We start from the raw sequence: 27,851 nt of genomic DNA, 5'->3' as shown, positions 1-27,851 counted from the left end.
AAAAAAATTATTTATTTTATACATAATTAATACAAAATATCAATGAGAATTTCCAAAACGGAATTTTATACTTTGAGTGCAAAGCTTCGTATTTATCGCAATCGGATGCTATTAGACTTTACATTATAAAAGCGTCAGTAGTATATTATAATACTATGAGGAAAGATCGTAAAAGACCTATTTGCAGTAGATCCTTAACTATATGAAACAAACTGCATTCTGCCAATTACCGGTACACGGTTTACTGAAGAATTTGGACCCTGTTCGGACGAATAAAGTATTACAAAATACGCGCTTGGCCAGCGCAGTTGAAAGGCCTAATCCTTCTCATTCTGAGAGGAGACCCGTGCCCAGCAGTGGGACAGATGATTGATTGATTGATGGGTTGATGATTATGACACAATTTTTCTATAAATGGTTATGCCACCATTCCGTGCTCGCCATATCGGTGTCAATTATACTAGTGTAGTGTGGTCACTCGGCGTCGTGATGACCACCAGCGGCTAACCGTCACGCGGCTGCTATCAGCTGTCCATGCTGGAACCCTGGAATATGCCGTAAACCTGCAAAAAGGTAAACCAACACATTAACTGCAAGCTCATAACTTTAATCTAATAAAAAATAATAATAAAACTTGTACTTGTGTACGTGCATAGGAAGTTGCTTTCTTGGCGCATTTAAAGAAAAAAGTAAAAAAAGAATGTAATACTAAAATTATAAGAAAATTATTTTACTCTACACGACATGTATTGTATCGTAAATTATAATAAATTATAGTAAAATAATGAGAACCTCTTCCAAAAGGGATCAATATTTTTGAAGAAATCTCGAGCACAAACAGACATAATGGTCGGATACAGAACCTATTTTTTCTCAAACATCTCAAAAGTATAACTTGAAGGATCGGTGATAACATACCTCCTCGCTTCGCTATCGGCTGAGGTTGCTGACGTAGAGGCTCTTCAGCTCCGTCTTGGGCATGTTTTCGAACAGCGCGGCGCGGTTCTGCCCTTCGCCCTTCTTCACCCAGTGCCCGTACACGCGGAACGCGCAACCGTCTATCACCTGCAAACGATATAAGCAACAAATGTAATAAATGAAGGGAATATGCCTTTATAGCTGGACGTGTGATATTAAAATCAATTGTGGGCATGAACTTTATTTGTAATATATTTTCTTAATTAATTTTATGATAGAATTATAAGTGTCGCTTCTGTCCTGAATTAAAATAAACTGTAATACGCTTTTCAAAAGACAGTACAAGAAATTTGTCTTCAAAAAAATTCATATATTTTGCTTTTTAACGACACAAAAGGTTCATGAATTATATTATATAGTAAAAAGCGTGTATATACTTACGTATGCGCCTAAGTTAGCAATGCTAACTTTACGCCAATTTTTTTGCGCCAAAGTATGCTAGCTTAGCAAAAAAATGAATAAAAGAAAGCATTACAAATTTTAATGTCCATTGAAATGTTACATTTGGGTCGCAATTCTCAGAGGACGCAATTTTATTTTTGGATGTCAAGGAGGGTTGGTGTAAAGTTAAATCCTCATTTGTGGGGTCGCAATTGTTGTCTTTCGGCGGCCATCTTGAAAAAGGGGCGCAATTCATTTGCTCCTTCGATCAGGCAAACTATTCGTTGCACAGATGCGGCGGTGTGCGGCAGCGGCGGGGCCGGGCGGGGCCGGGCGGGGCCGGGCGGGGCGCGTTACCTTCCGCAGCGCGCGCATGGTGTAGGGGTCCCGCAGCGCGTCCCGCAGCGGCACGGCGCGCGCGGCGGTGTGCGGCAGCGGCGGGGCCGGGCGGGGCCGGGCGGGGCGCGTTACCTTCCGCAGCGCGCGCATGGTGTAGGGGTCCCGCAGCGCGTCCCGCAGCGGCACGGCGCGCGCGGCGGTGTGCGGCAGCGGCGGGGCCGGGCGGGGCCGGGCGGGGCGCGTTACCTTCCGCAGCGCGCGCATGGTGTAGGGGTCCCGCAGCGCGTCCCGCAGCGGCACGGCGCGCGCGGCGGTGTGCGGCAGCGGCGGGGCCGGGCGGGGCCGGGCGGGGCGCGTTACCTTCCGCAGCGCGCGCATGGTGTAGGGGTCCCGCAGCGCGTCCCGCAGCGGCACGGCGCGCGCGGCGGTGTGCGGCAGCGGCGGGGCCGGGCGGGGCCGGGCGGGGCGCGTTACCTTCCGCAGCGCGCGCATGGTGTAGGGGTCCCGCAGCGCGTCCCGCAGCGGCACGGCGCGCGCGGCGGTGTGCGGCAGCGGCGGGGCCGGGCGGGGCCGGGCGGGGCGCGTTACCTTCCGCAGCGCGCGCATGGTGTAGGGGTCCCGCAGCGCGTCCCGCAGCGGCACGGCGCGCGCGGCGGTGTGCGGCAGCGGCGGGGCCGGGCGGGGCCGGGCGGGGCGCGTTACCTTCCGCAGCGCGCGCATGGTGTAGGGGTCCCGCAGCGCGTCCCGCAGCGGCACGGCGCGCGCGGCGGTGTGCGGCAGCGGCGGGGCCGGGCGGGGCCGGGCGGGGCGCGTTACCTTCCGCAGCGCGCGCATGGTGTAGGGGTCCCGCAGCGCGTCCCGCAGCGGCACGGCGCGCGCGGCGGTGTGCGGCAGCGGCGGGGCCGGGCGGGGCGCGTTACCTTCCGCAGCGCGCGCATGGTGTAGGGGTCCCGCAGCGCGTCCCGCAGCGGCACGGCGCGCGCGGCGGTGTGCGGCAGCGGCGGGGCCGGGCGGGGCGCGTTACCTTCCGCAGCGCGCGCATGGTGTAGGGGTCCCGCAGCGCGTCCCGCAGCGGCACGGCGCGCGCGGCGGTGTGCGGCAGCGGCGGGGCCGGGCGGGGCCGGGCGGGGCGCGTTACCTTCCGCAGCGCGCGCATGGTGTAGGGGTCCCGCAGCGCGTCCCGCAGCGGCACGGCGCGCGCGGCGGTGTGCGGCAGCGGCGGGGCCGGGCGGGGCCGGGCGGGGCGCGTTACCTTCCGCAGCGCGCGCATGGTGTAGGGGTCCCGCAGCGCGTCCCGCAGCGGCACGGCGCGCGCGGCGGTGTGCGGCAGCGGCGGGGCCGGGCGGGGCCGGGCGGGGCGCGTTACCTTCCGCAGCGCGCGCATGGTGTAGGGGTCCCGCAGCGCGTCCCGCAGCGGCACGGCGCGCGCGGCGGTGTGCGGCAGCGGCGGGGCCGGGCGGGGCCGGGCGGGGCGCGTTACCTTCCGCAGCGCGCGCATGGTGTAGGGGTCCCGCAGCGCGTCCCGCAGCGGCACGGCGCGCGCGGCGGTGTGCGGCAGCGGCGGGGCCGGGCGGGGCCGGGCGGGGCGCGTTACCTTCCGCAGCGCGCGCATGGTGTAGGGGTCCCGCAGCGCGTCCCGCAGCGGCACGGCGCGCGCGGCGGTGTGCGGCAGCGGCGGGGCCGGGCGGGGCCGGGCGGGGCGCGTTACCTTCCGCAGCGCGCGCATGGTGTAGGGGTCCCGCAGCGCGTCCCGCAGCGGCACGGCGCGCGCGGCGGTGTGCGGCAGCGGCGGGGCCGGGCGGGGCCGGGCGGGGCGCGTTACCTTCCGCAGCGCGCGCATGGTGTAGGGGTCCCGCAGCGCGTCCCGCAGCGGCACGGCGCGCGCGGCGGTGTGCGGCAGCGGCGGGGCCGGGCGGGGCCGGGCGGGGCGCGTTACCTTCCGCAGCGCGCGCATGGTGTAGGGGTCCCGCAGCGCGTCCCGCAGCGGCACGGCGCGCGCGGCGGTGTGCGGCAGCGGCGGGGCCGGGCGGGGCCGGGCGGGGCGCGTTACCTTCCGCAGCGCGCGCATGGTGTAGGGGTCCCGCAGCGCGTCCCGCAGCGGCACGGCGCGCGCGGCGGTGTGCGGCAGCGGCGGGGCCGGGCGGGGCCGGGCGGGGCGCGTTACCTTCCGCAGCGCGCGCATGGTGTAGGGGTCCCGCAGCGCGTCCCGCAGCGGCACGGCGCGCGCGGCGGTGTGCGGCAGCGGCGGGGCCGGGCGGGGCCGGGCGGGGCGCGTTACCTTCCGCAGCGCGCGCATGGTGTAGGGGTCCCGCAGCGCGTCCCGCAGCGGCACGGCGCGCGCGGCGGTGTGCGGCAGCGGCGGGGCCGGGCGGGGCCGGGCGGGGCGCGTTACCTTCCGCAGCGCGCGCATGGTGTAGGGGTCCCGCAGCGCGTCCCGCAGCGGCACGGCGCGCGCGGCGGTGTGCGGCAGCGGCGGGGCCGGGCGGGGCCGGGCGGGGCGCGTTACCTTCCGCAGCGCGCGCATGGTGTAGGGGTCCCGCAGCGCGTCCCGCAGCGGCACGGCGCGCGCGGCGGTGTGCGGCAGCGGCGGGGCCGGGCGGGGCCGGGCGGGGCGCGTTACCTTCCGCAGCGCGCGCATGGTGTAGGGGTCCCGCAGCGCGTCCCGCAGCGGCACGGCGCGCGCGGCGGTGTGCGGCAGCGGCGGGGCCGGGCGGGGCCGGGCGGGGCGCGTTACCTTCCGCAGCGCGCGCATGGTGTAGGGGTCCCGCAGCGCGTCCCGCAGCGGCACGGCGCGCGCGGCGGTGTGCGGCAGCGGCGGGGCCGGGCGGGGCCGGGCGGGGCGCGTTACCTTCCGCAGCGCGCGCATGGTGTAGGGGTCCCGCAGCGCGTCCCGCAGCGGCACGGCGCGCGCGGCGGTGTGCGGCAGCGGCGGGGCCGGGCGGGGCCGGGCGGGGCGCGTTACCTTCCGCAGCGCGCGCATGGTGTAGGGGTCCCGCAGCGCGTCCCGCAGCGGCACGGCGCGCGCGGCGGTGTGCGGCAGCGGCGGGGCCGGGCGGGGCCGGGCGGGGCGCGTTACCTTCCGCAGCGCGCGCATGGTGTAGGGGTCCCGCAGCGCGTCCCGCAGCGGCACGGCGCGCGCGGCGGTGTGCGGCAGCGGCGGGGCCGGGCGGGGCCGGGCGGGGCGCGTTACCTTCCGCAGCGCGCGCATGGTGTAGGGGTCCCGCAGCGCGTCCCGCAGCGGCACGGCGCGCGCGGCGGTGTGCGGCAGGCGGCGCAGGCGCACGGCCGCGCGCACGCACAGCAGCGCCAGTCGCAGCTTGCCGCGCGCGTTGAAACCGCTCGACTTTATCGCCTAAACACACACAGGTATAAGTTTAGGTGAGATTTTAATACTTGTAAACAGTCCCCAGAGTAATTCGCGGAACAATAAGTGTACCATGCCTAATTACAGATTAAGCTCGTAACTTTATAAAAAAAATTTTTTCGTAAAAACGGCGGGAACTTAGATGCCAACCTATTACGTTGTAGTAATTATCGACTCAATATCAAAACAAATCAAAGGGTTGCAGTCAGGGAGTGCCAGCAGAAGTGAAAATTTTCGAAACCTAACCTGAGTAATAATATATAACACCAGCTACAGACTTACACCAAGAACACTCGAGAAGCGTGAATGTGATAGCCTGGCCTTCTCGGTCTTACGCTCGCCTGTTCTCCGATCGGTGTCGGTATTTCTGCCCACATCAAAGGGTTTCTCGTGCGAGAAAAGAAAACGGCATCACATTCTTCTTCAGTCTCAGTACGATCATGACATTGTATGCTGTTGTGTAGGTAGAATCGCTGCTCTGTCGTGCGTTCTGGATAACGGTCGAGAATGCGAATGAAAAGGTCGCATGAGTGTAGATGCCTTCTCGATTCTCGCGCAATTTCTCGGCAAGACCCCCCGAGATATGTACGTGAATGTTATCATTTTCTTGCCTTCTCGTTCTCGCGTTCGCCTGTTCTCCGATCGATGTCAATATTTTGCCCGCTTCAAAGGGTTTCTCGGACGTGAAAAAAGAACGGTAAAGAGTGTAGATTCCTTCTCGGTTCTCGCGCAATTTCTCGGCGAGACTTATCGCGTGAGTCTGTAGCCAGCTATACATTTTAGCATTATTAAATGAACATTATACAGGGTGAATTTTGCAATTGTCCTTCAGGGCCAAATTCAAAAGTGTAAGGAATAGCGAAAAATGCTGAAAGAAGTTACAAGACCAATTTTGATAAAAATTCAAACTACATCTTGAGATTTTATAAAATATAATTTCCCTAGTCCTAATCGAAAGAGTTCATTTTGAAAAGAAAAAACACATCTTGTGTATTATTCCAGCATCAGATAGTGTCGCTTATAAGGATGAAATTCAGAGAAGTAATAATAAATAACTATGTTTACACATTCTCAAACTAAGCCTCAACTAAACTAAATAATTCTTCGATGTTATGTCGATGACTAAGAGAGAGCAATAGGTTGGCAACTAAGTTCTCGCCATTTTTTTAACTTAAACAATTGAGATTTAAAAAAAAACACCTGTATATTGCTTGCTACTTATAAAATTAGCTATTCCAGTAGATCTGCCCTTTCCCGGAAGATACTATTAAAACTACGACTAATATCTACGACTAAAACTTCATTGAATGACCTTACCTCCAAAACTTGTCTTTTATTCAGTAAAATAAAATAATCACATATGAGTACATAAGTTAGGAATAAATTTTAAAGCAATTATTAATATGAATTAACCTACAATATAGGCTTCGAATTGTACGAATAGGAAACAAACAAAAAACAAACCACACTTACAAACATTACACTAACATTCGAATAAAAAACGAAAACATTCTAACATCTAGATAAATGCGTGCTCATAGAAAAACATGCAACTACAGCTAAAAGCGATTCAATCTGTGTTTAATTGTGCTCTATGTATGCCAAGACATGCTTCAAATATATTATAATACGACAGAATATAGTATTGATAATAATTTATTTGAAGCCACTCATTTCACGTGTGAGTTTGTATGTGTATGTGTGTGTAAACTACAAATATATACTGTAAGGATTATATTTTCCTTGTAATGTGTGCCGCATGACCCCTCTGTTAGTAATTATTATACCATTAATAATTTATACACCAGGTTCAATAGAGGATATATATTTTTTGTAATATACAAGTAGTTAGCAAGGATGCAGTCCACCTGATGGTAAGTGGCTACTGCCGCTCTTGGACATGTGTGATCAACCCCAGATAAAATTAGATTCCCATCTGAGGATGGCTACAGATGCGTCTTCCTCATTACACTCTTCAAAGCGGAACACAGCAGCTGTCAACACTACTGTTATTAAACAGAAATAGGTAGTGCCTCCGGAGTCGAACCACAAAAGGTTTACCACCTTCAGAATAATAATGAAAATATGGTACAAAGGTATAATAACACAGGACAATTATATATATAAATTACATACATATACATATTTACACCATATTAATATATAATATTGTTAATAAGGCTCTATGTTTATACGAAAATATATCAACGCTTTTACACTTTTATACAATTTACTCAAAACCACAATAAAAATTAAATACCAGCAAGCTTACCCATAAATGATTACCAAAAACAAATGAAACGTTGTTTAAACTCATTATTATCATATCTATATAATGATATTTTTTGCAATAATATAATCTCTTTCCTGTGGGAAGTCAATAAGATATTAAATAAATATATATATTTTGTTTGTGAAAAAAAATTGGGTTTCTTGCAGACATTCGTTTCGGTTTTTCTTAAGACGGATTTCACAGTGATCGAATGATTTGATTTGGTCAGACTGATTTGAAATATTAATGACAAACGGGTAAATTACATATCTGTTTTGTATTAAAGTATAAAATAGCTATCTGGAGGGAAGTTCCACTACTTTTTGATTAATATTTTGATCACATTAATAATAACGACAGATAAATTCAACTAGCTTGCTGATATTTTCCAATCCAATACCCCAATATAGCTCTCAAACATTCGGACGAACTTAACGTGAAACATGCCACGTTTCAGTACCCCACGATTACCTTAATCCAATACCCATACTTTAATTAGTGTGTATAATGCATTCGTAGAACCCATAGTGTAAAGTGTGCATTTACCAAGTTCAACTGGTCGATCCTGGACATCTTGCGGCTGGCCGTGGAGAGCGACTTCTTGAGCGGCGTCATGTCCTGGTCCCACAACTAGCGGGGCCGAGAACATTGCGGTCATACACCTTGCTCCGTAGTGGTTAGGGCGTACGGTACAACTTACGCGGGTGCGCTCAAAACTTATAGTTTTAACTTAGAAGTGAGGGGGGATTTAGCAATCATATATTTTTTCAATACATTCGTGCGTGCACCCGCGGCAGTTTTAGCGTACACCCTCAGCTCACAACTATATTCAGAGGCGTAGCATGTTGGGGCGGATTGGGCGGATCACCCGAGCTTTATGCTTTAGGGGGAGGCATAATTACCTTTCAAACATATCTTGTATTGCCCTTCCCCCCACACGGCACATTTAAGAAGCGGCAAAAATCTAAATAGTACAACCTTTTTAAAGTGAGACTTCATAAGGCGCGTCAATTAGTAAATTTACCCTCGACATTTTTTTATATAACTACCGCCCTAAGTGTTACGCCACTAAATATAATACAGCTGTATGCGTAGCTCAGAGCTACGACGAAATGTGTTCGTGTGCATTGAATTACGTGTCGTTTCTGCGTTCCCGGTACAACATATTTAGCTCTAACGTCTAGCGAATAAAATAAACTGACGTTGTTTTCGTGCCAGGAGCTCTATTTTAGGCAATCCAGCGTAAGCTCTACGTGCTTCGTATAACGCAACCATCATGTACGTGTTAATCACAATTGCTGTTTTTGAATAGAAATTTTGACGAAGCATTGGTAGCCACTGCAAAATTAAAAAAAAGAAGGAAAATGAAAAAGTGTGTCATTGCATGCGGCTTCTATTGTGTGCATTTCCAATTTATCATTCCAATAATAAAGATGTGTGTTGGACTAAACTTAAGAATTCAAACGATAGTATTCTTATTCATATACGTATGAAAGTATTCAGAAAAAATAGTAAGGAATAGAAGCGTGTGAGCGTATGAGAGTATTTTTTGTCATACGTTTGTATTTCCGAGATAAAGTAACCAAATACATTTCAAATACTTTTTTTAACAATCTTGTTAACGATTGTAAGGTTGGCTTAGGCTGCACACTAACTAACCGACACGCGACTAACTGCACACCGACATATCCATTTCGCTCCACCGGGCGGAAGGGAATCCATGAGGATTTCTCCGTGTGAAAAAAAAGGTTGCACACTAATTGGTTTAAATATTCTTTGGTCTTCACCGATAATATTACGTGGGCTGTCGGGTCTTCATGCGATGTTATACATTAACTGGCCTAAAAGACTAATAACCGAGAGTCCTGAAATTATCAATTGAGTATCAGTTTTTTTAAAGATTGAAAAAGGAAACGGGCATACAGTCCATCTAATAAGTGCCTCACTACCGCTTATAACATCTGTAACAAATTCCATATGACTCTATCATATGTGTTGCACTCCAGATGAATAATATGATCGTGTTGTACGTAAATCAATCTTTTGTCAGTTTCAAGGGATAATAAAAATAGTATTATACCTCTGACTTTGACTTTGAGTACAATATTCTAACTTATGTAAGGCAGAAAGACTAGCGGAGTGTATTTGGTTACTTTAAGTAGGTAATTTTCAACGTAATATGTGCGTTGCAAAGCTCTTAGCGCACTGACCACGGTGTTGAAGAAGGGGTGTGAGAGCGCCTCCTCGAGGTCGATCCGCACGTTGGGCTCCACCACCAGCAACCGTCTGATGAGGTCCTTGGGGTCCTCTGGAATATTGTTAAAAGGATTTAATGTTCTACAAAAACGAGGATTAGTGCGGACACTCAGAGATTTTTCCTGAAAGTTATGTTGTAATTATTGACAATTTGAAAAAACAAAACAAGTTTTATTTCACCACAAAAGTTGTCTGTTTATGATGATCATTAGCAGACGGTAACTGCATTACTACAATGCAGATATGTATGGGGTTTATATCATTTATCCTTTTGATTTTTTTTGTTTCATTTATATGTTCTATAGTATGAACTTGATATAATTATTTAAAATTCATATGTATAGTATAATTTAGTGATGAAAATAAATGAAAAAAAATGTGTATATTTTTTATATCATAATTATTTTAAGGTAAAGAATTATACAATATATTTTTAAACTCAAAAGAGTTAGTTGTAGTTACATATGAATGTGGGCGGTACCTGAGATGTCGGCCCACTCGGGGCTGGTGAAGGAGTACTTCCCCTCCATGATGTTGCGCAGCATCACCATCTGCTTGCGGTGCCAGAACGGCGGGCAACCCACCAACCTGCAAATATTATGGATACTCTTTATAATTATTATCATAGTGTGTCCGTGGCGACAAACTCCTTGGTCCGAATTGTAGGCAGAGGTATTCTATGCCTCTAAGAAACTAAGGTAGTTGTAAATCTTTCAAATTTCCAAATGCTAAGTGTGGAGTTTCGGATAATATTGGTAATCAATTAAGTGCTTGTATGGAAAGTTATGTCATTAAACTCTTTAAGAATGGTACAAAAAGAGGTCCTCTTTAAATGCGGTGACACGTTAACGATTCTTCTGGCGTTAAATGTTATTATCTTTTATTGAAATATAAACTTCAAACAAATTAAGTAAATGGCGTGAACTTACTTGCCAACCTAATGAATACATTAAATTTTGAAAGAAAATCTAAACTTTATTTACTTATTAACAAAATCTCATTAATTACTAAAGTTTATCTTATTGAGATAATAAAGTTCATAATTTAATTAGGTATAAAGACTATAATTCATTACTATATGCATAAATTTTAATCATTATATAAAATCAAGAAGAGATAACAATTTGAACCCGATAACAACTTTAAAATCGTATCTCAATCGACCGGCGACCGATTAATGAGCGTCCGTCGTTTGCGATAATCATAATTGTCTGTCGGCCTTTCGCTAATCAGTCAAACGATTCGCCGCTGATACACGAGCGACTGTAGGCAAAGGGCAGGCAGGCAAATTGGTGGAATTATCGATATTTTTTAATAATAATGATTATGAAATATCGATAATCTACATTTATATTCATTATATAACTGATATATCAAATGTGCCAATATTATCGATATATCGACCATTCAAAAGTTTTACAAAATATTCACGCAAGAAATGTTTTTCTGGTAACTTGTTAAGATTATTAATTATGACGCCCTTTTTCCTGGCCAAAAAATTTAATATCTATTATAATCGAAACCAATATTTAGATTTTTTCAATAAAAATATTGTACGGTCTTTGACCGCACATCGCTGACCACGCATTAACGCCAATCGTAGAAACATTCAGTGCACTACGTGACGCGAACAAAACAAGACAATTTCGCGAGTGTACTCATTTTATCATTAATACCATCATATCACGCAATAAAACTAATTTATCTCAAAATCTCTATAATTTCACAACTATCAAAAGGTGTCCCCGACATCTTTATGGTCCCTCGAGCCGGATAAAAATATCGATATTTTTAAACCGAATTTATGATACACAGTAGCATCCCTAGGATACGTTTATGAAACGAATCGATCACAATTTCCTTGTAAGGCGCATTTTTAAACTAGATTCACGGCCTTGGACTCTGCTCTTTCTGCCAGACTATATTTCGTGTAATACTCAATTAAAACATTATTCTTAATTTAATAAGGAAACAAAATAACTTACAATGTAAACATTATGACTCCGCAGGCCCAACTGAAAAGAAACAAATATTTTTTACTTTTAGACATTGTAGAAAATAATAGATTGAGAATTTTAGTATTAATCTCGTCACATATATTAATCTCCTGAATGTCAGAGACAAGTCATTTAATAAGTCTAATAGATAAAAAGTATAGATCTAGTTGCGATCCCAGTGATCTGTGACTAAATGATTAGACTCATTGTGAGGTCAGTTGTACATCTGTAATGTGAGGACCTCACATATAGTATGTGAGGTAGTCACATGTATTAACATGTGAAGTTCTCAGAGAAATTATATACTATATTATCATTATCATACATGCATTTGTAAAAGTGTATCTTTTCTTGCCTACATTAAAATAGATATTTAATAAAAAAAATATATTTAAACTTTCTTCGGTTCGAATGAACATGACGGGCCCAAGTAATTATTAAGTAGCATTAAAGGTGGTGAAGGGGGTCTGGACGTATTTCAATTATTTATTTATTAACTTTTTGGAAAAAAATAGTATGTTCTAAGGGGAGAAGAATTATGCTTATTTTCGCTGACAAGGGGCAGGGAGGTTAAAATTTCTAACCTAACCTAACCTAGTACAATACTTGAATGAAACTTGTACTTGTACTTGTACTTGAATGGAGCTTTAGGTCGATTATGGTTGTCGGACCACACCTAAGAATAATTTATCATCAGCTGAACTGTATGCTCGACAGCTCCTACAGTAAAATAAAATGTAACGTGCTTACACATCGACCTCCATGCTGTATCCGGGCGCGTCGTCGAACATGTTGGCTTTGAGCGTCTCCGGCGCCAGGTAGCCCGGCGTGCCGCACAGCTCTGCGAATGTACAATCACATTTATTATTCGCCTTACATACATATTATAATGAAGATTTGAACGGCACAATAAACATATATAACTACATGACACGCATAGGTTTCCAGATTATATGCATGTTGAGGCTGACACACCCACGAATATAGGGGGAAGTGGTTTCCCCAATCACTGTGTCTCCTCTATAGACAAGATAAAAAATTTAAAAGGTGAACATTTTTTTGCCGATAACTAGAATATACCGATTTTTAAGAAATATAAAAAGGACCTTCTTTGTTGTCGGCAAACTTCACATACCAGGCGACTATTTTCCACGACATAAAAAACTGCAAATTAACTTCAGCCCGGACAGTATATTTCGATATTTGGTCCTTTGGTTTCTATACGGAAACTTGGCCACATACGACAAAAGAGTATGCCGTTTTTAGAAAGTGTTTTAGAATTTCGTACAGTAGGATAACGTCAAATTAAAAAAAAAATACAGTTTTAATGTTTTGAAAGGGATCGCATTACTTTGGAGTTTTATTCAAACGTGTACTGCTTGCTCATAGATAAACAGATCTGGTTCCTTTTGTCCAAACCAGGTGTAACGCGAGTACATGAGAGCTGTACAATGGCGCGGCAAAGCGTGACCGCTCCTCAGACACTACACACTATACTATTGTTACTATAACTGTATAGGTACACTTTAAAAACGCTTTTACTTTTGTAACGGACGACGCAGTCCATCTTTTATCTAAATTTGACATATTTATTCGATGAAATGAGTGTCCAATAAATACTTTCTTACTAACGTATAAAGTAAGGTTAAGTTTTTCTTCATCGTGAAGATTGTTCAAAGACACATTCATAATTGATTCGAAGTAGGAATTTGCCCGAAAGATAGGAACGTATCTACGGATTCTGAGCTGAGACCTTTCTCGTATTTATGGCCGACCTCAGGTGAGACTCTTATCTTATCGGTGGGTTACAGATGTTAACGGATGGCAGTAAGCACATTAGAGGGACTCTATGCTGGTTTGCTACTTTTATATTATAAAAAACTGTTAAAAGACACAAGTAACTTAACATAAACACAAGAAACAATTGCCAATTAACTAGATTAGTTCCAATTCATTGTCAAGTAAATTTAAAGAGATTATAATTGTTTTTTTTTTCAATTAAATCTTTAAACGCAAAATAAACGTGAAGTGAAGGTAAAATGAAGTGTGAAATAAAAGTGTTAGTAAAATGAAAACCTAACTGCTTTTTATAAAAGTCTTCTTAAGGACAATGTTTGCAACGCCGTATTGCATAATGGATTTAAGCTCACTATGACACCTATGAAAATAACACTCGTAGTAAGGACCTAATGCATACATATTATATAGATACTAAGTAACAGTAAAAAAACAGTGATAACCCAGTGGTTGCAATATCACCTCTCGATCGGGGGACCGAGGTTTAATCCCAGACAAATTTATTATAAGGCAAAATTAATTATCACTTGCTTAAGCAGTGATGGAAAACATGTTGAGAAAACCTGCATACTTTGGATGTCTTAAAAATATCTGAAAGGTATGTGAAGTACCAATACGCAATTGGCCAGCGCAATGGACTATGGCCTCATCCTTTTCATTGCAAAAGGAGACCCGTGCTCAGCAGTGGGACAGAAGTATTAGAACAACTCACCAAACAGTTTCTCCCCATCCTTGAGCACCTTAGCGAAGCCGAAGTCTGTGATCTTGACGTTCAGCTGGTCGTCCAGCAGGATGTTCTCCGGCTTCAGGTCGCGATGCACGATGCTCTTGCTGTGCACGTAACGCACTCCCTCTAGAACTTGCCTGCAATTACAGTTTGGAACTCTTACTTTAGTTTGAGACTCAAGTTTAATTTTAAATGGTGATGCTAATGTGATGATGTTTTAAAAGGTGTTTTTATACGGATTTCTTTGATACATCACGGTTTTTTAGATATATAAGGATATTAGTAGCAAAGAAGCACTCAGTTCACCTGAGGTTGGCCACAGGTACGTTACCTGAGGAGAAGTTCAAAAGCCTCGTATAAGTATATCTCCCTTACCACATCCTTCAAACCAGAATATAGCTGGGTTAGCACCGTTGTTATTAGACAAAAAAAAAGGTATGGCGGTGGTGCTACGTCCGCACCAAAAAACATTTTTAAAAACAATAAGATAACATTTTAATGATCACTGCACTTGTCACGTTATAAATATTCACAGGTATGTATTACAAAACACAATCACAGGTCATCCATCATCAATATGTTACTGACCAAAGACTAAGACACCTGTTTTTACTATATTATTTCACGTTGACCATATGCGAATTGGGTGAATTCATATTTTTAAAACAATACGGAGATTTCTCAATGATATCCTTTACAGTTTAAAGTGATTTCATTTTTGATTAGCAAATGAGAGACAGAAAGAGTTGCGTGCTAATAGAACCTTTTTTTTTTTTTGTTTCTTCTCGAGGGGGAAACCTTCAAAAGGTACCCGACGACGTGGGAGCGACGCCGGGTTATGTGGGATTTTTACCGCACTAAAACCCCCCCGGGGCCGTCCTCAACGCTTGTTGGAGAACTCCGGGATCTCCAACGGAACACAACCGGAGCCCTCCAAGCGCGATGCCCAACGGGCTCTACCCTGGGGGAGCAGTTTTCGCTCCTCCCACACCATACGACGGCTTACGACGGTATGCGATCACACATACCGCCGTCCTTCCCGGGGTCGCTGGCTGGACGGTTCGAGCTCCCACTCTTGCCGCCCGCAACCCCGGAAGCCCCCTTTTAGTCGCCTCCTACGACAGGCAGGGGATACCGTATTCTAGTCCCGGAACTACAGGGACAGTGCTAATCGAACCTAGACTTGTAATTTTTGCTTTAAAAACACAAACAAGTTAAAATTATAAACTCACATAATAATCTTTAAAAATTGAGCAATTATCTCGTTGTACACAAAACGCTTCCTCTTCCGCGCGGGGATTTCGGCAAGAGCCATGTTATGAGCGACAATCAGTGCCATTTCGCACAAAAATACTTTACAACTATCCTAAAGAGACGAGAGAAACGCAAGACGACAAGTACAACTTTACAAGTCCCCCGAAGGAACGCAAGATCCGTCTTTACAAATCCCCCGAAGTGGGAGATGAGAGCAGCGCAAGACACGGCCTGAGACTGGTCTCGGGCAGAGCGTACGCGAACGCATCTCGCACGCTCCGGCGCGCACGACGTATACTGTGACGTGCGACATCAAGATACCGTGTCGCACATTTATCAACAATGTTATGCGAAACTGATTACAGGGTCAATGTTTGGCGTCACCTTGATATTTGCTTCCTAAAGTTTATATTACTTTGCTCTAGCGGACTAAGGGGTGGGACCGGGAGGGGCAGTTTGCTCCGGGCCCCCGATCCTGAGGGTTACCCACAAAAAGAGGTCACCGGAATCATACATATTTGTCGGCGAATGAGTCTAGACACATTTGTAATGTTGTGAAATCAAATCAACTTTTTACACGGGGGCCATTCAACTTTCCGCCCCGGGCCTCCCAAGACCTTAGTCCACTACTGTTACTTCGTAAAAAAAGTCATTGTACAAGCGAACTTTAGGGCTCTAACGAACTGTCGTTTCTAACTTGTCGTTAAACGTATTCGCAGCGTGGATGCCGCGACAACGCGAATCGTGCCTGGCATTGTCACTACAACGATTTTGTATATCATTAAAAAAAGATTCCGACGTGAAACGATAACGGAATGAAAAGGACTACAAAGTAAAGGTAAAGGCCATATTTTCATACATAAATTGCTCTACTTAACGATACGTAATTTCGAAAGTTAGACGTTTTAATGGGTGCACTTCCATAAACACGGTGAGGTTAGCTTTGGACACGATTGTGACGTGTTGCTAGCGTTGCGTATGACGTTTATGCTGCGCATACGTCTATCGTGCGCCTACAAGAACGCTAGTGTATAGGAGTCCTTAGGGGAGTTTTATTATTTTAAAATAAATTGCTCATTACATTTAATTCCACTTCCATTTGTTTAAGCAGAAAGTCCTTGTAAAAAAAGTACATTTTTGGAACATTACAAAGAAATCGTTTTATAAAATTTATTTTACAAATTTAAAATTTCTATAACGTTTTATAAAACTTTAAATTTTGCTAATATAAAAAGAAAGTAAACAGTGGTAAGAGAGCCGAATAAACGATGATTTCAGATGATTTTTGACTTTTAACATACTGTTGTGAGTTGATTTATTTTAGAATCTACCGGCAAATCCTACAAATTACCGAAGTTTGGACTGTTACAGTAAAATATCTACATAATTATAATATCGTGACTGACCGTATATAGAATATTCAATAACAAACAAAACTATGTATATGAGGAAATTAAATTTGGGTGATAAGTGTATATTTATAAATAGGGTCGACAAAACATTGATAACTTGATAAGTGAAGCATAATAGCTTCTATGCATTGATTTCGGTTGAAGCGTCATATAAATAATCATGCATGTATATTGTATACGACAGCTGAAGTTAATAACATATATGTGTACAATACTCTCCTGTGTGCAAATGAATGAATAGAAATTATTACAATCAAACCTTATGAAACTATCGGTAATCCGTATTAAAGATGGATTGTCTAATAACAACATTGTTCAATGCTGCAGTCTTCCGGTATGAAGGGTGTGGTAGGAGAGTTATAAGAGGCGTCCCAACATGGTCTTCAGCGGTAGCAACGCACCTATAGCCGACCTTATCTTATCTAGAGTGGATTTAAAATTTCAGAATGACTAGTTCATAGCAAATTAAAATTAAATTCATAATTTGCACGGAAGTTCTTGCCATGGACGTGCAAGATGTGGAATGAACCTCCTTCTGAGGTATTCCCGGAGCTCTATGACATAAAGCTCTTCAAAAAAGATGTAAAAAGAGCTCGCCAAGGCCTGACGATGCATTGACGACTCCTCTGTTGTTGCAAACGTCCATAGGCGACGGTGACTGCTTTCCATCAGGTAGCCCGTCCGTCTCATCGATTAGATATAAATATAAAAAAAATCAGGTGTTAATAAGAGTAAATTATTTATGTATCGGTCTAATTAACAATAAAAAAATAATACTAACAATATAATTAACAATAAAAATATAATATACGTGATTTAGTTATAAGTATATATTAGTATGTATGTTAGTCTGTAAGGTATATATGATATGGACCTCTGTATTCAATTATACTTTTGTATCTTTGTCTATATTGTCTGAAATAAATGTTTATTATTATTAATAATAAATGGCCGCAAAGGGGGTACAAATTAAGGAAAATAAATAATGAATACTGTTATCAAAAGTTCGTAAAGGATTATCCCGAGTTAAGGTTACTTACGTTTTTATCTATGCCGTACCATTAACCCACTTGAACGTGGAATGAGCAAACGAAACTACATGATTAACATTACACAAGTAATACATAACATGCTGATACCATACTAGCATGTACATGCACGTGACTTTATTATTGCCAAGTGTGAGTCGAACGAAGCATATGAAGGGTTCCGTAACTCCAGATTTAATTATTTTAAATTCTAGTACTTGTTACTAAGGTGGTAGAACCCTTTGTGGTTCGACTTCGGCGGCACCACCGCCACACCTATTTATACCTAACAACAGCAGTGTTCGGCGCTGCTGTGTTCCGTTTTGAAGAGTGTGGTAAGAGAGACAGACTTTTCCGAGGCGTTCATGCTTAGTCCATGAGGACTAAGGGTCATGAGGGTAGCGGCGCATCTGTTGCCGACCTCAAGTAGGAATATCTAATCCTATCTGGGGTTGATTACAGATGTCCATGAGCAGTAGCCACTTACCATCAGGTGGACTGCATGTTCGTCTGCTATTCCTATATTATAAAAAAAAAAGAAATACAGCATTGTGAGAATCTAAAGAGTCGATTAAGGTTTAAAAGATAAAATTCCTATAACTTGAATAGTGACCCCTTTATTTTTAAATTTATTTTGTTTCAATATATGCTTTTACATTACTATGCATAGTAAATAAAAACTATAAAAGTGACACGTGTAATCTATAACGGTTCAAGAGATATTCATGTGAAGGACAGATAGTGTCTATCTGTTAAGGCTTAATAATAAGGGTATATTTTTACTCTTTGGATATGGATCCCTAATCTTCTAATTATTAGTTTCCTCTCTACTGCATTAGGTTTGCTCAAGCATCATTTTTTTAGATTTTATATTTTTTAAGAGACGACAAAGCAACGCTAAATGTCGCTTTTTTGTTTTCGTGAGGTTTCACTTCATAATGGTCATGGTCATAATCATTAAGCATGATTGCAAGTACAACATACTTTTGAAAACATTCTTATTCCACTCATAACAATAAAAACCAACAACTATAGTGAAATAGGAGGGGATAGAACCATCTGTGGTTCGTCTCCGGCGTACCCACCGCTACACCTATTTCTGTCTTACAAAACCAGTGTTAAGCATGCTGTGTACTGGTTTGAAGAGTGTGGATTTAGACATACTTTTCTGAGGCATTCCAGCTTCGCCCTCACAGCTAACAGAGTATCTGTGGTTGATCTAAGGTAAAATGGCTTTTTTTTAATAAACAAAGATTAGCATTTTTACTGAGATGTATGTCGTAAATTCACGTCCACTAAGTCTTAGTAAGTTGTCTTAGTTTTATAACAAGTGTACATTGTAATTTACCTCATAATGTACCGTGTCTTCTTCTCCGACAGTGTCACAACCGAGGTCAAGTAGTCAAACAATTCACCATTCTTGCACAACTCGAACACGAGGAAAATGAATGTCTCCGACTCGAATACATCCTGTAGTTCAACTGAAACAATGAACCATTTTCATAGATACACAATGTAAATGAATGCTTCATGCTCAAACATAGCTACATAACAAAATAGAATGAGTAGTCTATTCGTCCAACACAGTGCTACGGACACAAAGAAAAGTGTACAAACACACAAACTTTGTAGTTATTTGCATCTATATTAGGTAGTATGTCTGTGGCCGACCTCTGATGGGAATCTAATCTTACCTGGGGTTGATTTCAAATGTAAATAAGCGGCAGTAGTCACTTACCATCAGGTAGATTCTATGCTCTTCTGCTACTCAAATCTTGTACATATTTAAAAAATGCTCTAAGGATTTATTTCTTTACAATATATAGCTACAAATAAATCATACTATACAAGTAAATGCATTATTTGAGTCAATATAATAATCTTTCTTATTTGCTTAATGGGAAAGTGATCAACAATGCAGTAATTATAGTTTTTCAATAAAATAGGCCACATAATTGAAGTTACAAATCATCAAATACCTACAATGGCAGACCTAGACTCTCACATTTAATAAATAACTGTCAATGAATTTTATTATGTCCAAACTTAAATGAAAAATAAAAATATACTTACAATAATAAAAGTTTGGTCTCCTATAGTCTAGTAACAACTCACTCACTAATGTATGGGTGTCCGGCCACCATCCTCAGGATGTGTATCTCCTGGCGGGTGGCGTCGCGCATCGTGTGCGTGTCCACGCCGTCCTGGGACTCCTGGCTCAGATCTATGATCTTCGCTGCGTACTCTCGCCCTGAGTCCTTCTCGATGCATCTTCTCACTGTTGAACTTATACCTCTGTAAAGTATTAATTCAAATTTAATTATGAATTGAAACAATTGATTATTTTTAGACTTTATTGATCCCGCCTAGGTAAATAGATGTTAGATTATTGTCTATGTTTCAAACGTAGTACAAGTATGATTGAACTGGGAAGGTTCAACAACAAACTATTTGTAAAATGAAGTATTTTTGTTTTTGTTGTAAGCATGTGCTTGCTGTCTGACTTATATAATAAGGGACTAGGTTTGTCCTCAAGACTGGCAAAGCAACAGTAATTAGCTTCAGGTAGAACCTATTTGGAATTGGTTTTTACTTACTAGATGCATTGCACATTGAAATAAAAAATTACTCCCACAATTGAAATGGAGCTAAAACAAAAATTATGCTTTACTTTAAGCCATGATTATAATTTATATATTTACCATACTTTGATAACAAGTACTTAAATAGATAATTAACTTGAAGAGCTGTAAGGTTTTAATATGGTAATGTATTTGGTCTGTCTTAAGAGACCGCAATCTATCTAGGATTATCTTGCATTTACATCTCACAAGTGGCAAAATCTGTGATTGAACTCAGGTAGAACCGCCTTTTATTTATTTTTTTCATTTTGTGAAACCCTTTATGGATTCTTCTCAGCTGCGGGGGCAGCAGAGAAAGGATATGCCAAACTCCTACGGGCTAAAACCCCACTGTGTTCCTCTGTACACCCTTTGTCGAGACCGCGGGTATGTTAGTAGCACTCGTCCACGGAAAAGAAACAATCGGACCGAGATTTAAGCCCGGGTTTCCTGAATTTTAATTTCCCGACCGAGCTATTCTTACTCGGGTAGAACCCCTATAGGGTGGAGTTGGTTACAGTTGTTGATGGGTGGCAGCAATCACTAAGTACCAGATCATGTATGTTTGTATGCCATTTCAATTTTATAATAACTAAAATAACTCAAATGTTGTTGACATAATGCAGGTCACTTGTGAATGTCGCATTTTGGACTGTAAATAGTATAATGGATCAACTTAGTCCAAAATAGGATATGACAAGTTTAACAAACAAAATACTGCCTAAGTCCTCGGGGCTGACAAAAAGAAAACTTCAGTTTCCTATTGTATTTGGGGTTGATACTGAATGTCTATAGGCAATGGTGTGAGATATTAAGCCACACATTTGCGGTTTGTCTTTAATAAACCATGCGAAAAAAATATGATGATGATAAATCCATATAATTGGATTGCATGTGTACTCTGTATGTAAATTACATAACATAATTATTGAAATTAAGATAAAATAATACCACCCTCACTTTGATCTATAATATTCATGTGTTGTCTTGAAGATCTAATCGTAATTAAATTACGTTAGATCTTCATTTATTTCATATGTAGAAAAGATAAATAAGTTACAATAATATTATAGAAGTATTGATTTATCTGTATACCTACTTAGAATATTGTTATTCATCTGTAAGCCCCAAGGTCGACGGCGTCAGGAAATGTGCGGAACTAGCTGATGCTCTAAATTCTCTACTGAACCTAGCGAAAATTGGCAACAATACAACTACTGCAAAACCGACTAATCAACTATATAAATAACGAATATTCTCACCTGCCAATTATTTCCTTGGGCTCGTATTTCGCGTAAAACTCCTTGGCCGCATCTTTGTCGGGCAAATTGTCGTCATCCTCCTCTTTTGCCATATTTATAATTGCTGTGGTTATATTTTTCGATGCCGATCACAATCCTAGTCAATTAGTCCACTCACAATGACGAAAGGTTATTTATTGCGAACAAATGACAGTGTTTAGACAAAGTAGTCAAATAGATAGATGCGACATTTATTAAACTGTTATCATAAATAAACACGATTTTGCATAGTTTTAAAGTTTTTAGTATAGAGTTTTTAACTTTTAATTATATTGCGACATTTCAAATATCAATTCTTAATCGTTTTTAAAATGGTTCAGGAGCGTTCGTTTAGAAACAATTTGAGAAATTGAGAATAATGAAATGTCATTTATTTTTTTAATAAATTATTTCGCATCTTTGGCTTATTGTCTTTCGGCCTTAATTTATAATAATATTTATAAGCAGGTAAACTTGTGTTAACCATTTTATGAAACGAATTTTATTATGTTTATTGTAAATATCTAACTATTTTTCAATCATATTTTTTGGTATTAGTAAATTTATTTATAAGATTTTTTATAGATTGTAGTGAGAAAATACAACACATTTTTGCGAAATTAATTAATTTATATTAGCTACACAATTTAATATTTCATTAATTGTTTATTTTTTCTTAACATTATGGAAATATAATTATATACAAAATACCTACTATGTAATGAAAAAAGCAAAAAGCTATAAAGCTGTCAACACAACAGCTGATTTTAGTCTATGGTGTTATCAATATTATTTCTCTTTCTTTTATATGTATTTTATATATTCCTCTCTCATTTGCAGTATCTGTATTTTTAAGTATTTTGTGATATGTTTTCTCTTGTTCTTGTTGTTCCGTTTTAGAGTCTTCAGTTTTTTGATAATTCGAAAATTATGCACAGCCTTTTCCCGTGATAAGTTTTCTTGAATTTCATTTTAGATATTTGGATTTCGGTGTGAAGTGTATTTACGGGCGGATCGAACCAGGTAAGTAATTGCGCACTGAATTTTGTCCTTTATCATAAATGTAGTGACAGTCTTGATTAATACATCTTTAAATCAACCTTGAGCCGCGAAAAAATACTTATGCCTGCGGTAGGCACAAAGTTACATACTTTGCCACCTTTATTCACCTACACTCATAACGTTTCTGACGAACCTTGCTGCACTTTGAAAAGTAAAACAATAGGAATCTTACTTTCACTGATTTTAATTTACCTGTTTTTACAATGACGTTTATTAAATACTCAAGTTTTTTAATATTACCTACATTATTTTTCTCAAAGTCATTATCTAAAGCGAAGATACATTGGCGACTTAGTAGAAATCCATGTCTTTGTTATTAGTTTTTTAAAAATAATTTTTAAAAGATTGATATCAAAGTGCAAAATTAAAGGTTTTAATTATAAATATTAGTGGTGAATGTGTTATTAAAGAATTATAATTATTTGTAGCGTCTTTTGTTGGTACAGGATGGTTGATATCCATCTTCAGATAAATTTGATTATTATGTCATTAAATTATATCAAGGTGGTAGAAACCTGTGTGGTTCTACTCCAGAAGCACCACCGCTATAGCTATTTCAGGCTAATCACAGCAATGTTAAGCGTTGCTGTGTGACTGGCAGCAGTAGCCACTTACCATCAGGTCCTCTTTTATAGAAAAATCCATCAAATTTTATAGAAAAAAAAATATCAATCTCATGCTGTTTAACATATATTTCTGAGGTAAATTGGACCCATATGTTTCTGAGGTGTTCCAATATAGTCCTCAGCAGTAGCGAGGCATCTGGGGTGGACCTCAGGTAGGAATATCTAATTATATCTGCGGTAGATTACAGATCTCTATTATCTATTTTTTTTTTTTATAATATGAGAGTAGCAGATGTGCATGCAGTCCACCATGCAGTCCATGGACATCTGTAATCAACCCCAGATAGGATCAGATATCGCGCCGCTACCCCTGAGGACTAAGCTGGAACGCCTCAGAAAAGTCTATCTTCCTTACCACACCCTTCAAACCGGAACACAGCAGCGCCTAACACTGCTGTTATTAGGTAGAAATAGGTGTGGTGGTGGTGCCGCCGGAGTCAAGCCACAAAGGGTTCTACCACCTTCAAAATGTCATGTTCTTAATAGCTTCCAATTAGGGCTGACATTGTTATCATAATTGAAACTACTGATAACTATCATAATCCTTTGTTGGAACCCCACCCCACCTCAAGCCTTTTTTTGCCAAAGTTTGTAATTATTTTGTAGTTCTACACAGAGTTACAGATGTCCTTGGGTCGCAGTGAGTGGTCACTGCCATCTGTTGGACTACAAGCTTGATTGCTACTCAAATTTTTTCAACATGAACATTGAGTATACAGAGCAGTTAAACTGGCCAACTAATCATAAACTTAATTTTTAGTAGTAATTGTCTTATCTTCTTTATTTTAATATCATTAATTATTTCCTCACTTTTGATTGAAAAAAAAAATATGTTTTTCAGCACAGCTTTTTTATTAACTTAAAATGAACATTATGGAATTAATAACTATTAATTTGGTGAAATAACATATTCTGAAATATTGCCTGTTATTTATAAATACATAATTATGGTGATAAAAAAAATCTTTAAAATAATTAATAAGCTGGTGAGTTGAGGCATATAAAATATATTCAGTATTTTTTAATTATAAAGTAAAACAATCACACATACATATCAGCAGATGTACTTAAGACTTTGTAAAATAACAGTGACTGCTTTTTGTCTTGCAATGGTGATTATATAATCACCTATTGTTTTGCTCAAATGTTTTTAATGTAGAAACAGTCATGGTTGTTGCTTTAATATCACTATTAATTTGTTAGTATTAATTAAGACTTGTACTAAACCCCTGAGAACTAAGCTGGAATGCCCCGGAAAAGTATGTCTCCATTGTGGTCCTTTAAACCAGAACTCAGCAATACCTATGACGGGCAGTGGTGCCACTGGAGTTGAACCACAGAGGGTGCTACAAATACGATTATACATATTATAATTTTATTACAATTAATCACATGTCTAAATCTACTTGAAATTTTATAATATAATGTTCTTTTAAGTAAACATAAGAAAAAATTTAAACTGTTTATTCATTATATCTTATATTACCAACTTCAAATAAAGACTTTGTTTTTACTGCATGGTGCAACTAGAGGAACCAAAGGTTATCTTATAGCTAATGATTCTATCAATAGAACTGTCATAAAAATATCCATTTAGTAAATGATTCTGTTAATAGGTATACTTATAGTGCAGAAACTTTTTTTTTTAACAAATCAGATTTTATTTAATCCTTTAATTTTCTAGAAATTAATAAGCATTTTTTTTGTGGACTCCTTTAAACTACCTACTCAGACTGTAGAACTGACTGAAATCTTAATAGCACAAAATAATCGTAATTTTTTAAAATTAATTAATAATACCAAAAAGTTTCATTTCATAATTCTTCAATTGAATATATTACTTTTCACTATTATTGCTATTGTTTTCACATCACTTCACAACCATGGAGACTCCAAGTAACATTTCCATAGATTTTTCTAGATATCAAAACAAATTCTAATATGAAAATTAGAGTATTTAAGGAAAATTGTGTGTTTCATTTATTATATAGTCTTTTATTGTATAATGAGTTACCAAATTTGTCCTCGTGTTAACTGGATTCCGTTTTAGTATATTCTAACCAGTGTGTTTTTTCCATAAACTTTTTGTAAGCAATATCTATGCCATGAAGCGTTAAAAATCCTTTTATCCGGTCCATAGTTCACGATGTGGCTTTTTGCGCATTTTTTGTGAGATTTCCTCAATGCACATTATTGTCATCCTCCAGACTTGATTACCAGTGTCTGGTACCTCCTCGGGCAATTCTGACAAATTGTTGTTAATTTAAACAGTGACGGAGCTGCTTTTTTGTTGTACGTGTTCATTAATTTAGTGGTGGCGTTCGTCAATTGTTTTGTTTTTGAAAAGTTAAATGTAATCAATGTTTTGTTGAGTTTTTATGTAGAATTTTAGTGCACGTCAAGCGTTATTTTAAACACGTTTTTATTAATTCGCCTTGAGTTGGTTCTGTGGTCATGGTGAAATTTGTCTTAAATGTACACTACCTTCCCCATTAGCTAGAGATTTAAATTTTAAACATAAATTCAGAAGATAATACTGAAAAATAAATATTTCTTTTAAATATAAAAAGAGTTCATATTCCCCTACGTAATATTAAAAAAAAATATTGATATAATATACCCTGGAGTACATACGAATGCAAATTGGTTATGAATGAGGAAATAGATTATCAGGGAGATAGCTCCCACATCAGTTCCCATCATTTGGAGTGTAATATATTTTTTACATGAAACATCTTCTTTGTTACAAGTTTTTATTTTAAGCCACGTTTTTTTGTTTAAGTTTTATTATTCTCTACTTTTTATGCCATTTTAAAATGGGGGTACGTTAAAAATATTTTTCTTGTATATAATTGTCAATATCAATGTGCAATGTGAACGGGCGACTTACAAAGTGAACGTTCACGTAATAAACGATACATGTAAGTACGTATCAAACGTATAATGATTGCACCAATTTCATAAGTGAGCTATAAGAACCGGTTCCCTTGCTAATTAAAGGACGAGCTGAAAACTGGTCTGTCGGCGTTGTTCGCGTGTTCACCCGCTAAAGCAATGGATACACGGTCAATAAATATTGAGATACTAATCATTCCGTCAATATCTGTTTAAACGCGTTAGAATTTTTATTCACAATATTTTTTTTTTGTCAATGAAGATTTTGACTCTAGTCAATATTTATTGATTGTCTCTAGTTCTTAGTTACGATAAAAAGGGTATAGATTGCAACAGTATTGTGATCAAGGCGCTTATAAAAACCTCGTCCTAATTATATATTAAGAATAAATTAAGTCCTCGATCGCTTATATACTATAATATTTAAATATTTATTAATGACAAATAGTAATACCGGTATTGCTATATTTAAAAGATGGTTTCAACACCCACAGTCCCACTAAGATTCCCTGTTCAGATATCAATCAACCCGAAAACCTCTGCGTCAACTGGTATGCTGACCGCTCCGCCACGCTGGTCGTCAATAAAATAAATAAACACTTTCTACAGTCACAGCCCCACACTAGGATTCCCTGTGTCGTGGGTGCCATGGACACACACATAGACAAATACACAAACACCCAGACCCAGAAACAGAAATCTAAATTCATCATTTAGATCTGTCTGGCCGGGGATCGAACCCGGGACCCTTTGCGCGTCAGACCGGTATAGTGACCGCCCCGCCACGCGGGTCGACAAAAAAAAAAATTATTGACTGTGTGAACCTTGGCTAAAACTCGCTGTACAGTGTACATACGCATTGCGTTACAGCGTAAGGTTGTACGAATACGTTGTGGTGCGCTGGAGACACATCACTGTTTTCGGTCGCCGACCTTTCATTTCTATTTCTAACTTAGTGTCTAATAATTGAATAACAAAGTTTGAATGCATAATTATTTGTCTTGAGGCTCTGGACATTAGTCTCATAACAGGATGTAAGGCATTTTCGCCGTATTTGTACGTTTGAAACATGGTAGAATTTTTAGGTTACCATGAAACACCGATGGGGCTGCTAACTTCAGATGGATTTTAGTCTTTGGATTTTCGTTTTTGTTTTTAAGGATTTTAATGATTTGATTGTCTTTAATATACTTATATCTTATGGGTTTAAACGAATGTATACTATTGAGGGTTGTAGTATAATATTCATTTACGACCAGGATTTAAATGTATTTCTACCTAATAACAGCAGTGTTAGGCACTGCTGTGTTCCGGTTTGAAGGGTGTGGTAAGGAAGACAGACTTTTCCGAGGCGTTCCAGCTTAGTCCTCAGGGGTAGCGGCGCATCTTTGGCTGACCTCAGGTAGGAATACCTAATACTATCTGGGATTGATTACAGATGTCCATGGGCGGCAGTAGCCACTTACCATCAGGTGGACTGCATGCTCGTCTGTTACTCTATATTATAAAAAAAAATGCCCATTTTGTTTTGTTTCTATTATTATAAAGTATTGGTACCTGCG

At 41.3% G+C, this 27,851-nt stretch overlaps 1 protein-coding gene across 2 annotated transcripts; it reads right to left on the bottom strand.

Annotated features, from left to right (window-relative positions):
• Positions 1-230: 230 nt before the first annotated feature.
• On the bottom strand, positions 231-22,085 carry PhKgamma (phosphorylase kinase gamma). 2 transcript variants are annotated; one of them, XM_073078515.1, is made up of 12 exons: positions 21,689-22,085; positions 19,925-20,100; positions 19,154-19,286; positions 14,097-14,248; positions 12,338-12,428; positions 11,576-11,605; positions 10,072-10,178; positions 9,545-9,642; positions 7,881-7,964; positions 4,889-5,050; positions 919-1,065; positions 231-563 (listed from the first exon to the last, which is right to left on the bottom strand). In XM_073078515.1, the coding sequence occupies exons 1-11, from the start codon at positions 21,778-21,780 to the stop codon at positions 931-933; spliced, it is 1,260 nt and encodes a 419-aa protein (XP_072934616.1). In that variant the 5' UTR covers positions 21,781-22,085; the 3' UTR covers positions 231-563; positions 919-930. The 2 variants fall into 2 exon arrangements, with proteins under 2 accessions (XP_072934616.1, XP_072934617.1); XM_073078516.1 differs by lacking the exon at positions 7,881-7,964.
• Positions 22,086-27,851: the final 5,766 nt, after the last annotated feature.

Source organism: Epargyreus clarus, unplaced genomic scaffold (assembly GCF_041222505.1).
Source record: "Epargyreus clarus isolate Ecla_fem2 unplaced genomic scaffold, WU_Ecla_fem_2.2 ptg000012l, whole genome shotgun sequence".
In the NCBI taxonomy this organism is placed as follows: Eukaryota; Metazoa; Arthropoda; class Insecta; order Lepidoptera; family Hesperiidae; genus Epargyreus; species Epargyreus clarus.
The sequence above is the reverse complement of the archived record's forward strand: the minus strand, read 5'-3'. Positions and strand labels throughout refer to the sequence as shown.

Bases quoted from the DNA above. Each gene is read 5' to 3' on its own strand.
- PhKgamma (XM_073078515.1), bottom strand. From the start codon at position 21,780: ATGGCAAAAGAGGAGGATGACGACAATTTGCCCGACAAAGATGCGGCC. The intron at 10,179-11,575 runs GTAAGTTATTTT...TAATATTTGCAG, and splicing joins GGAGTCATAATGTTTACATT to GTTGGTGGGTTGCCCGCCGT. The intron at 1,066-4,888 runs GTAACGCGCCCC...TATCGTTTGCAG, and splicing joins CCATGCGCGCGCTGCGGAAG to GTGATAGACGGTTGCGCGTT.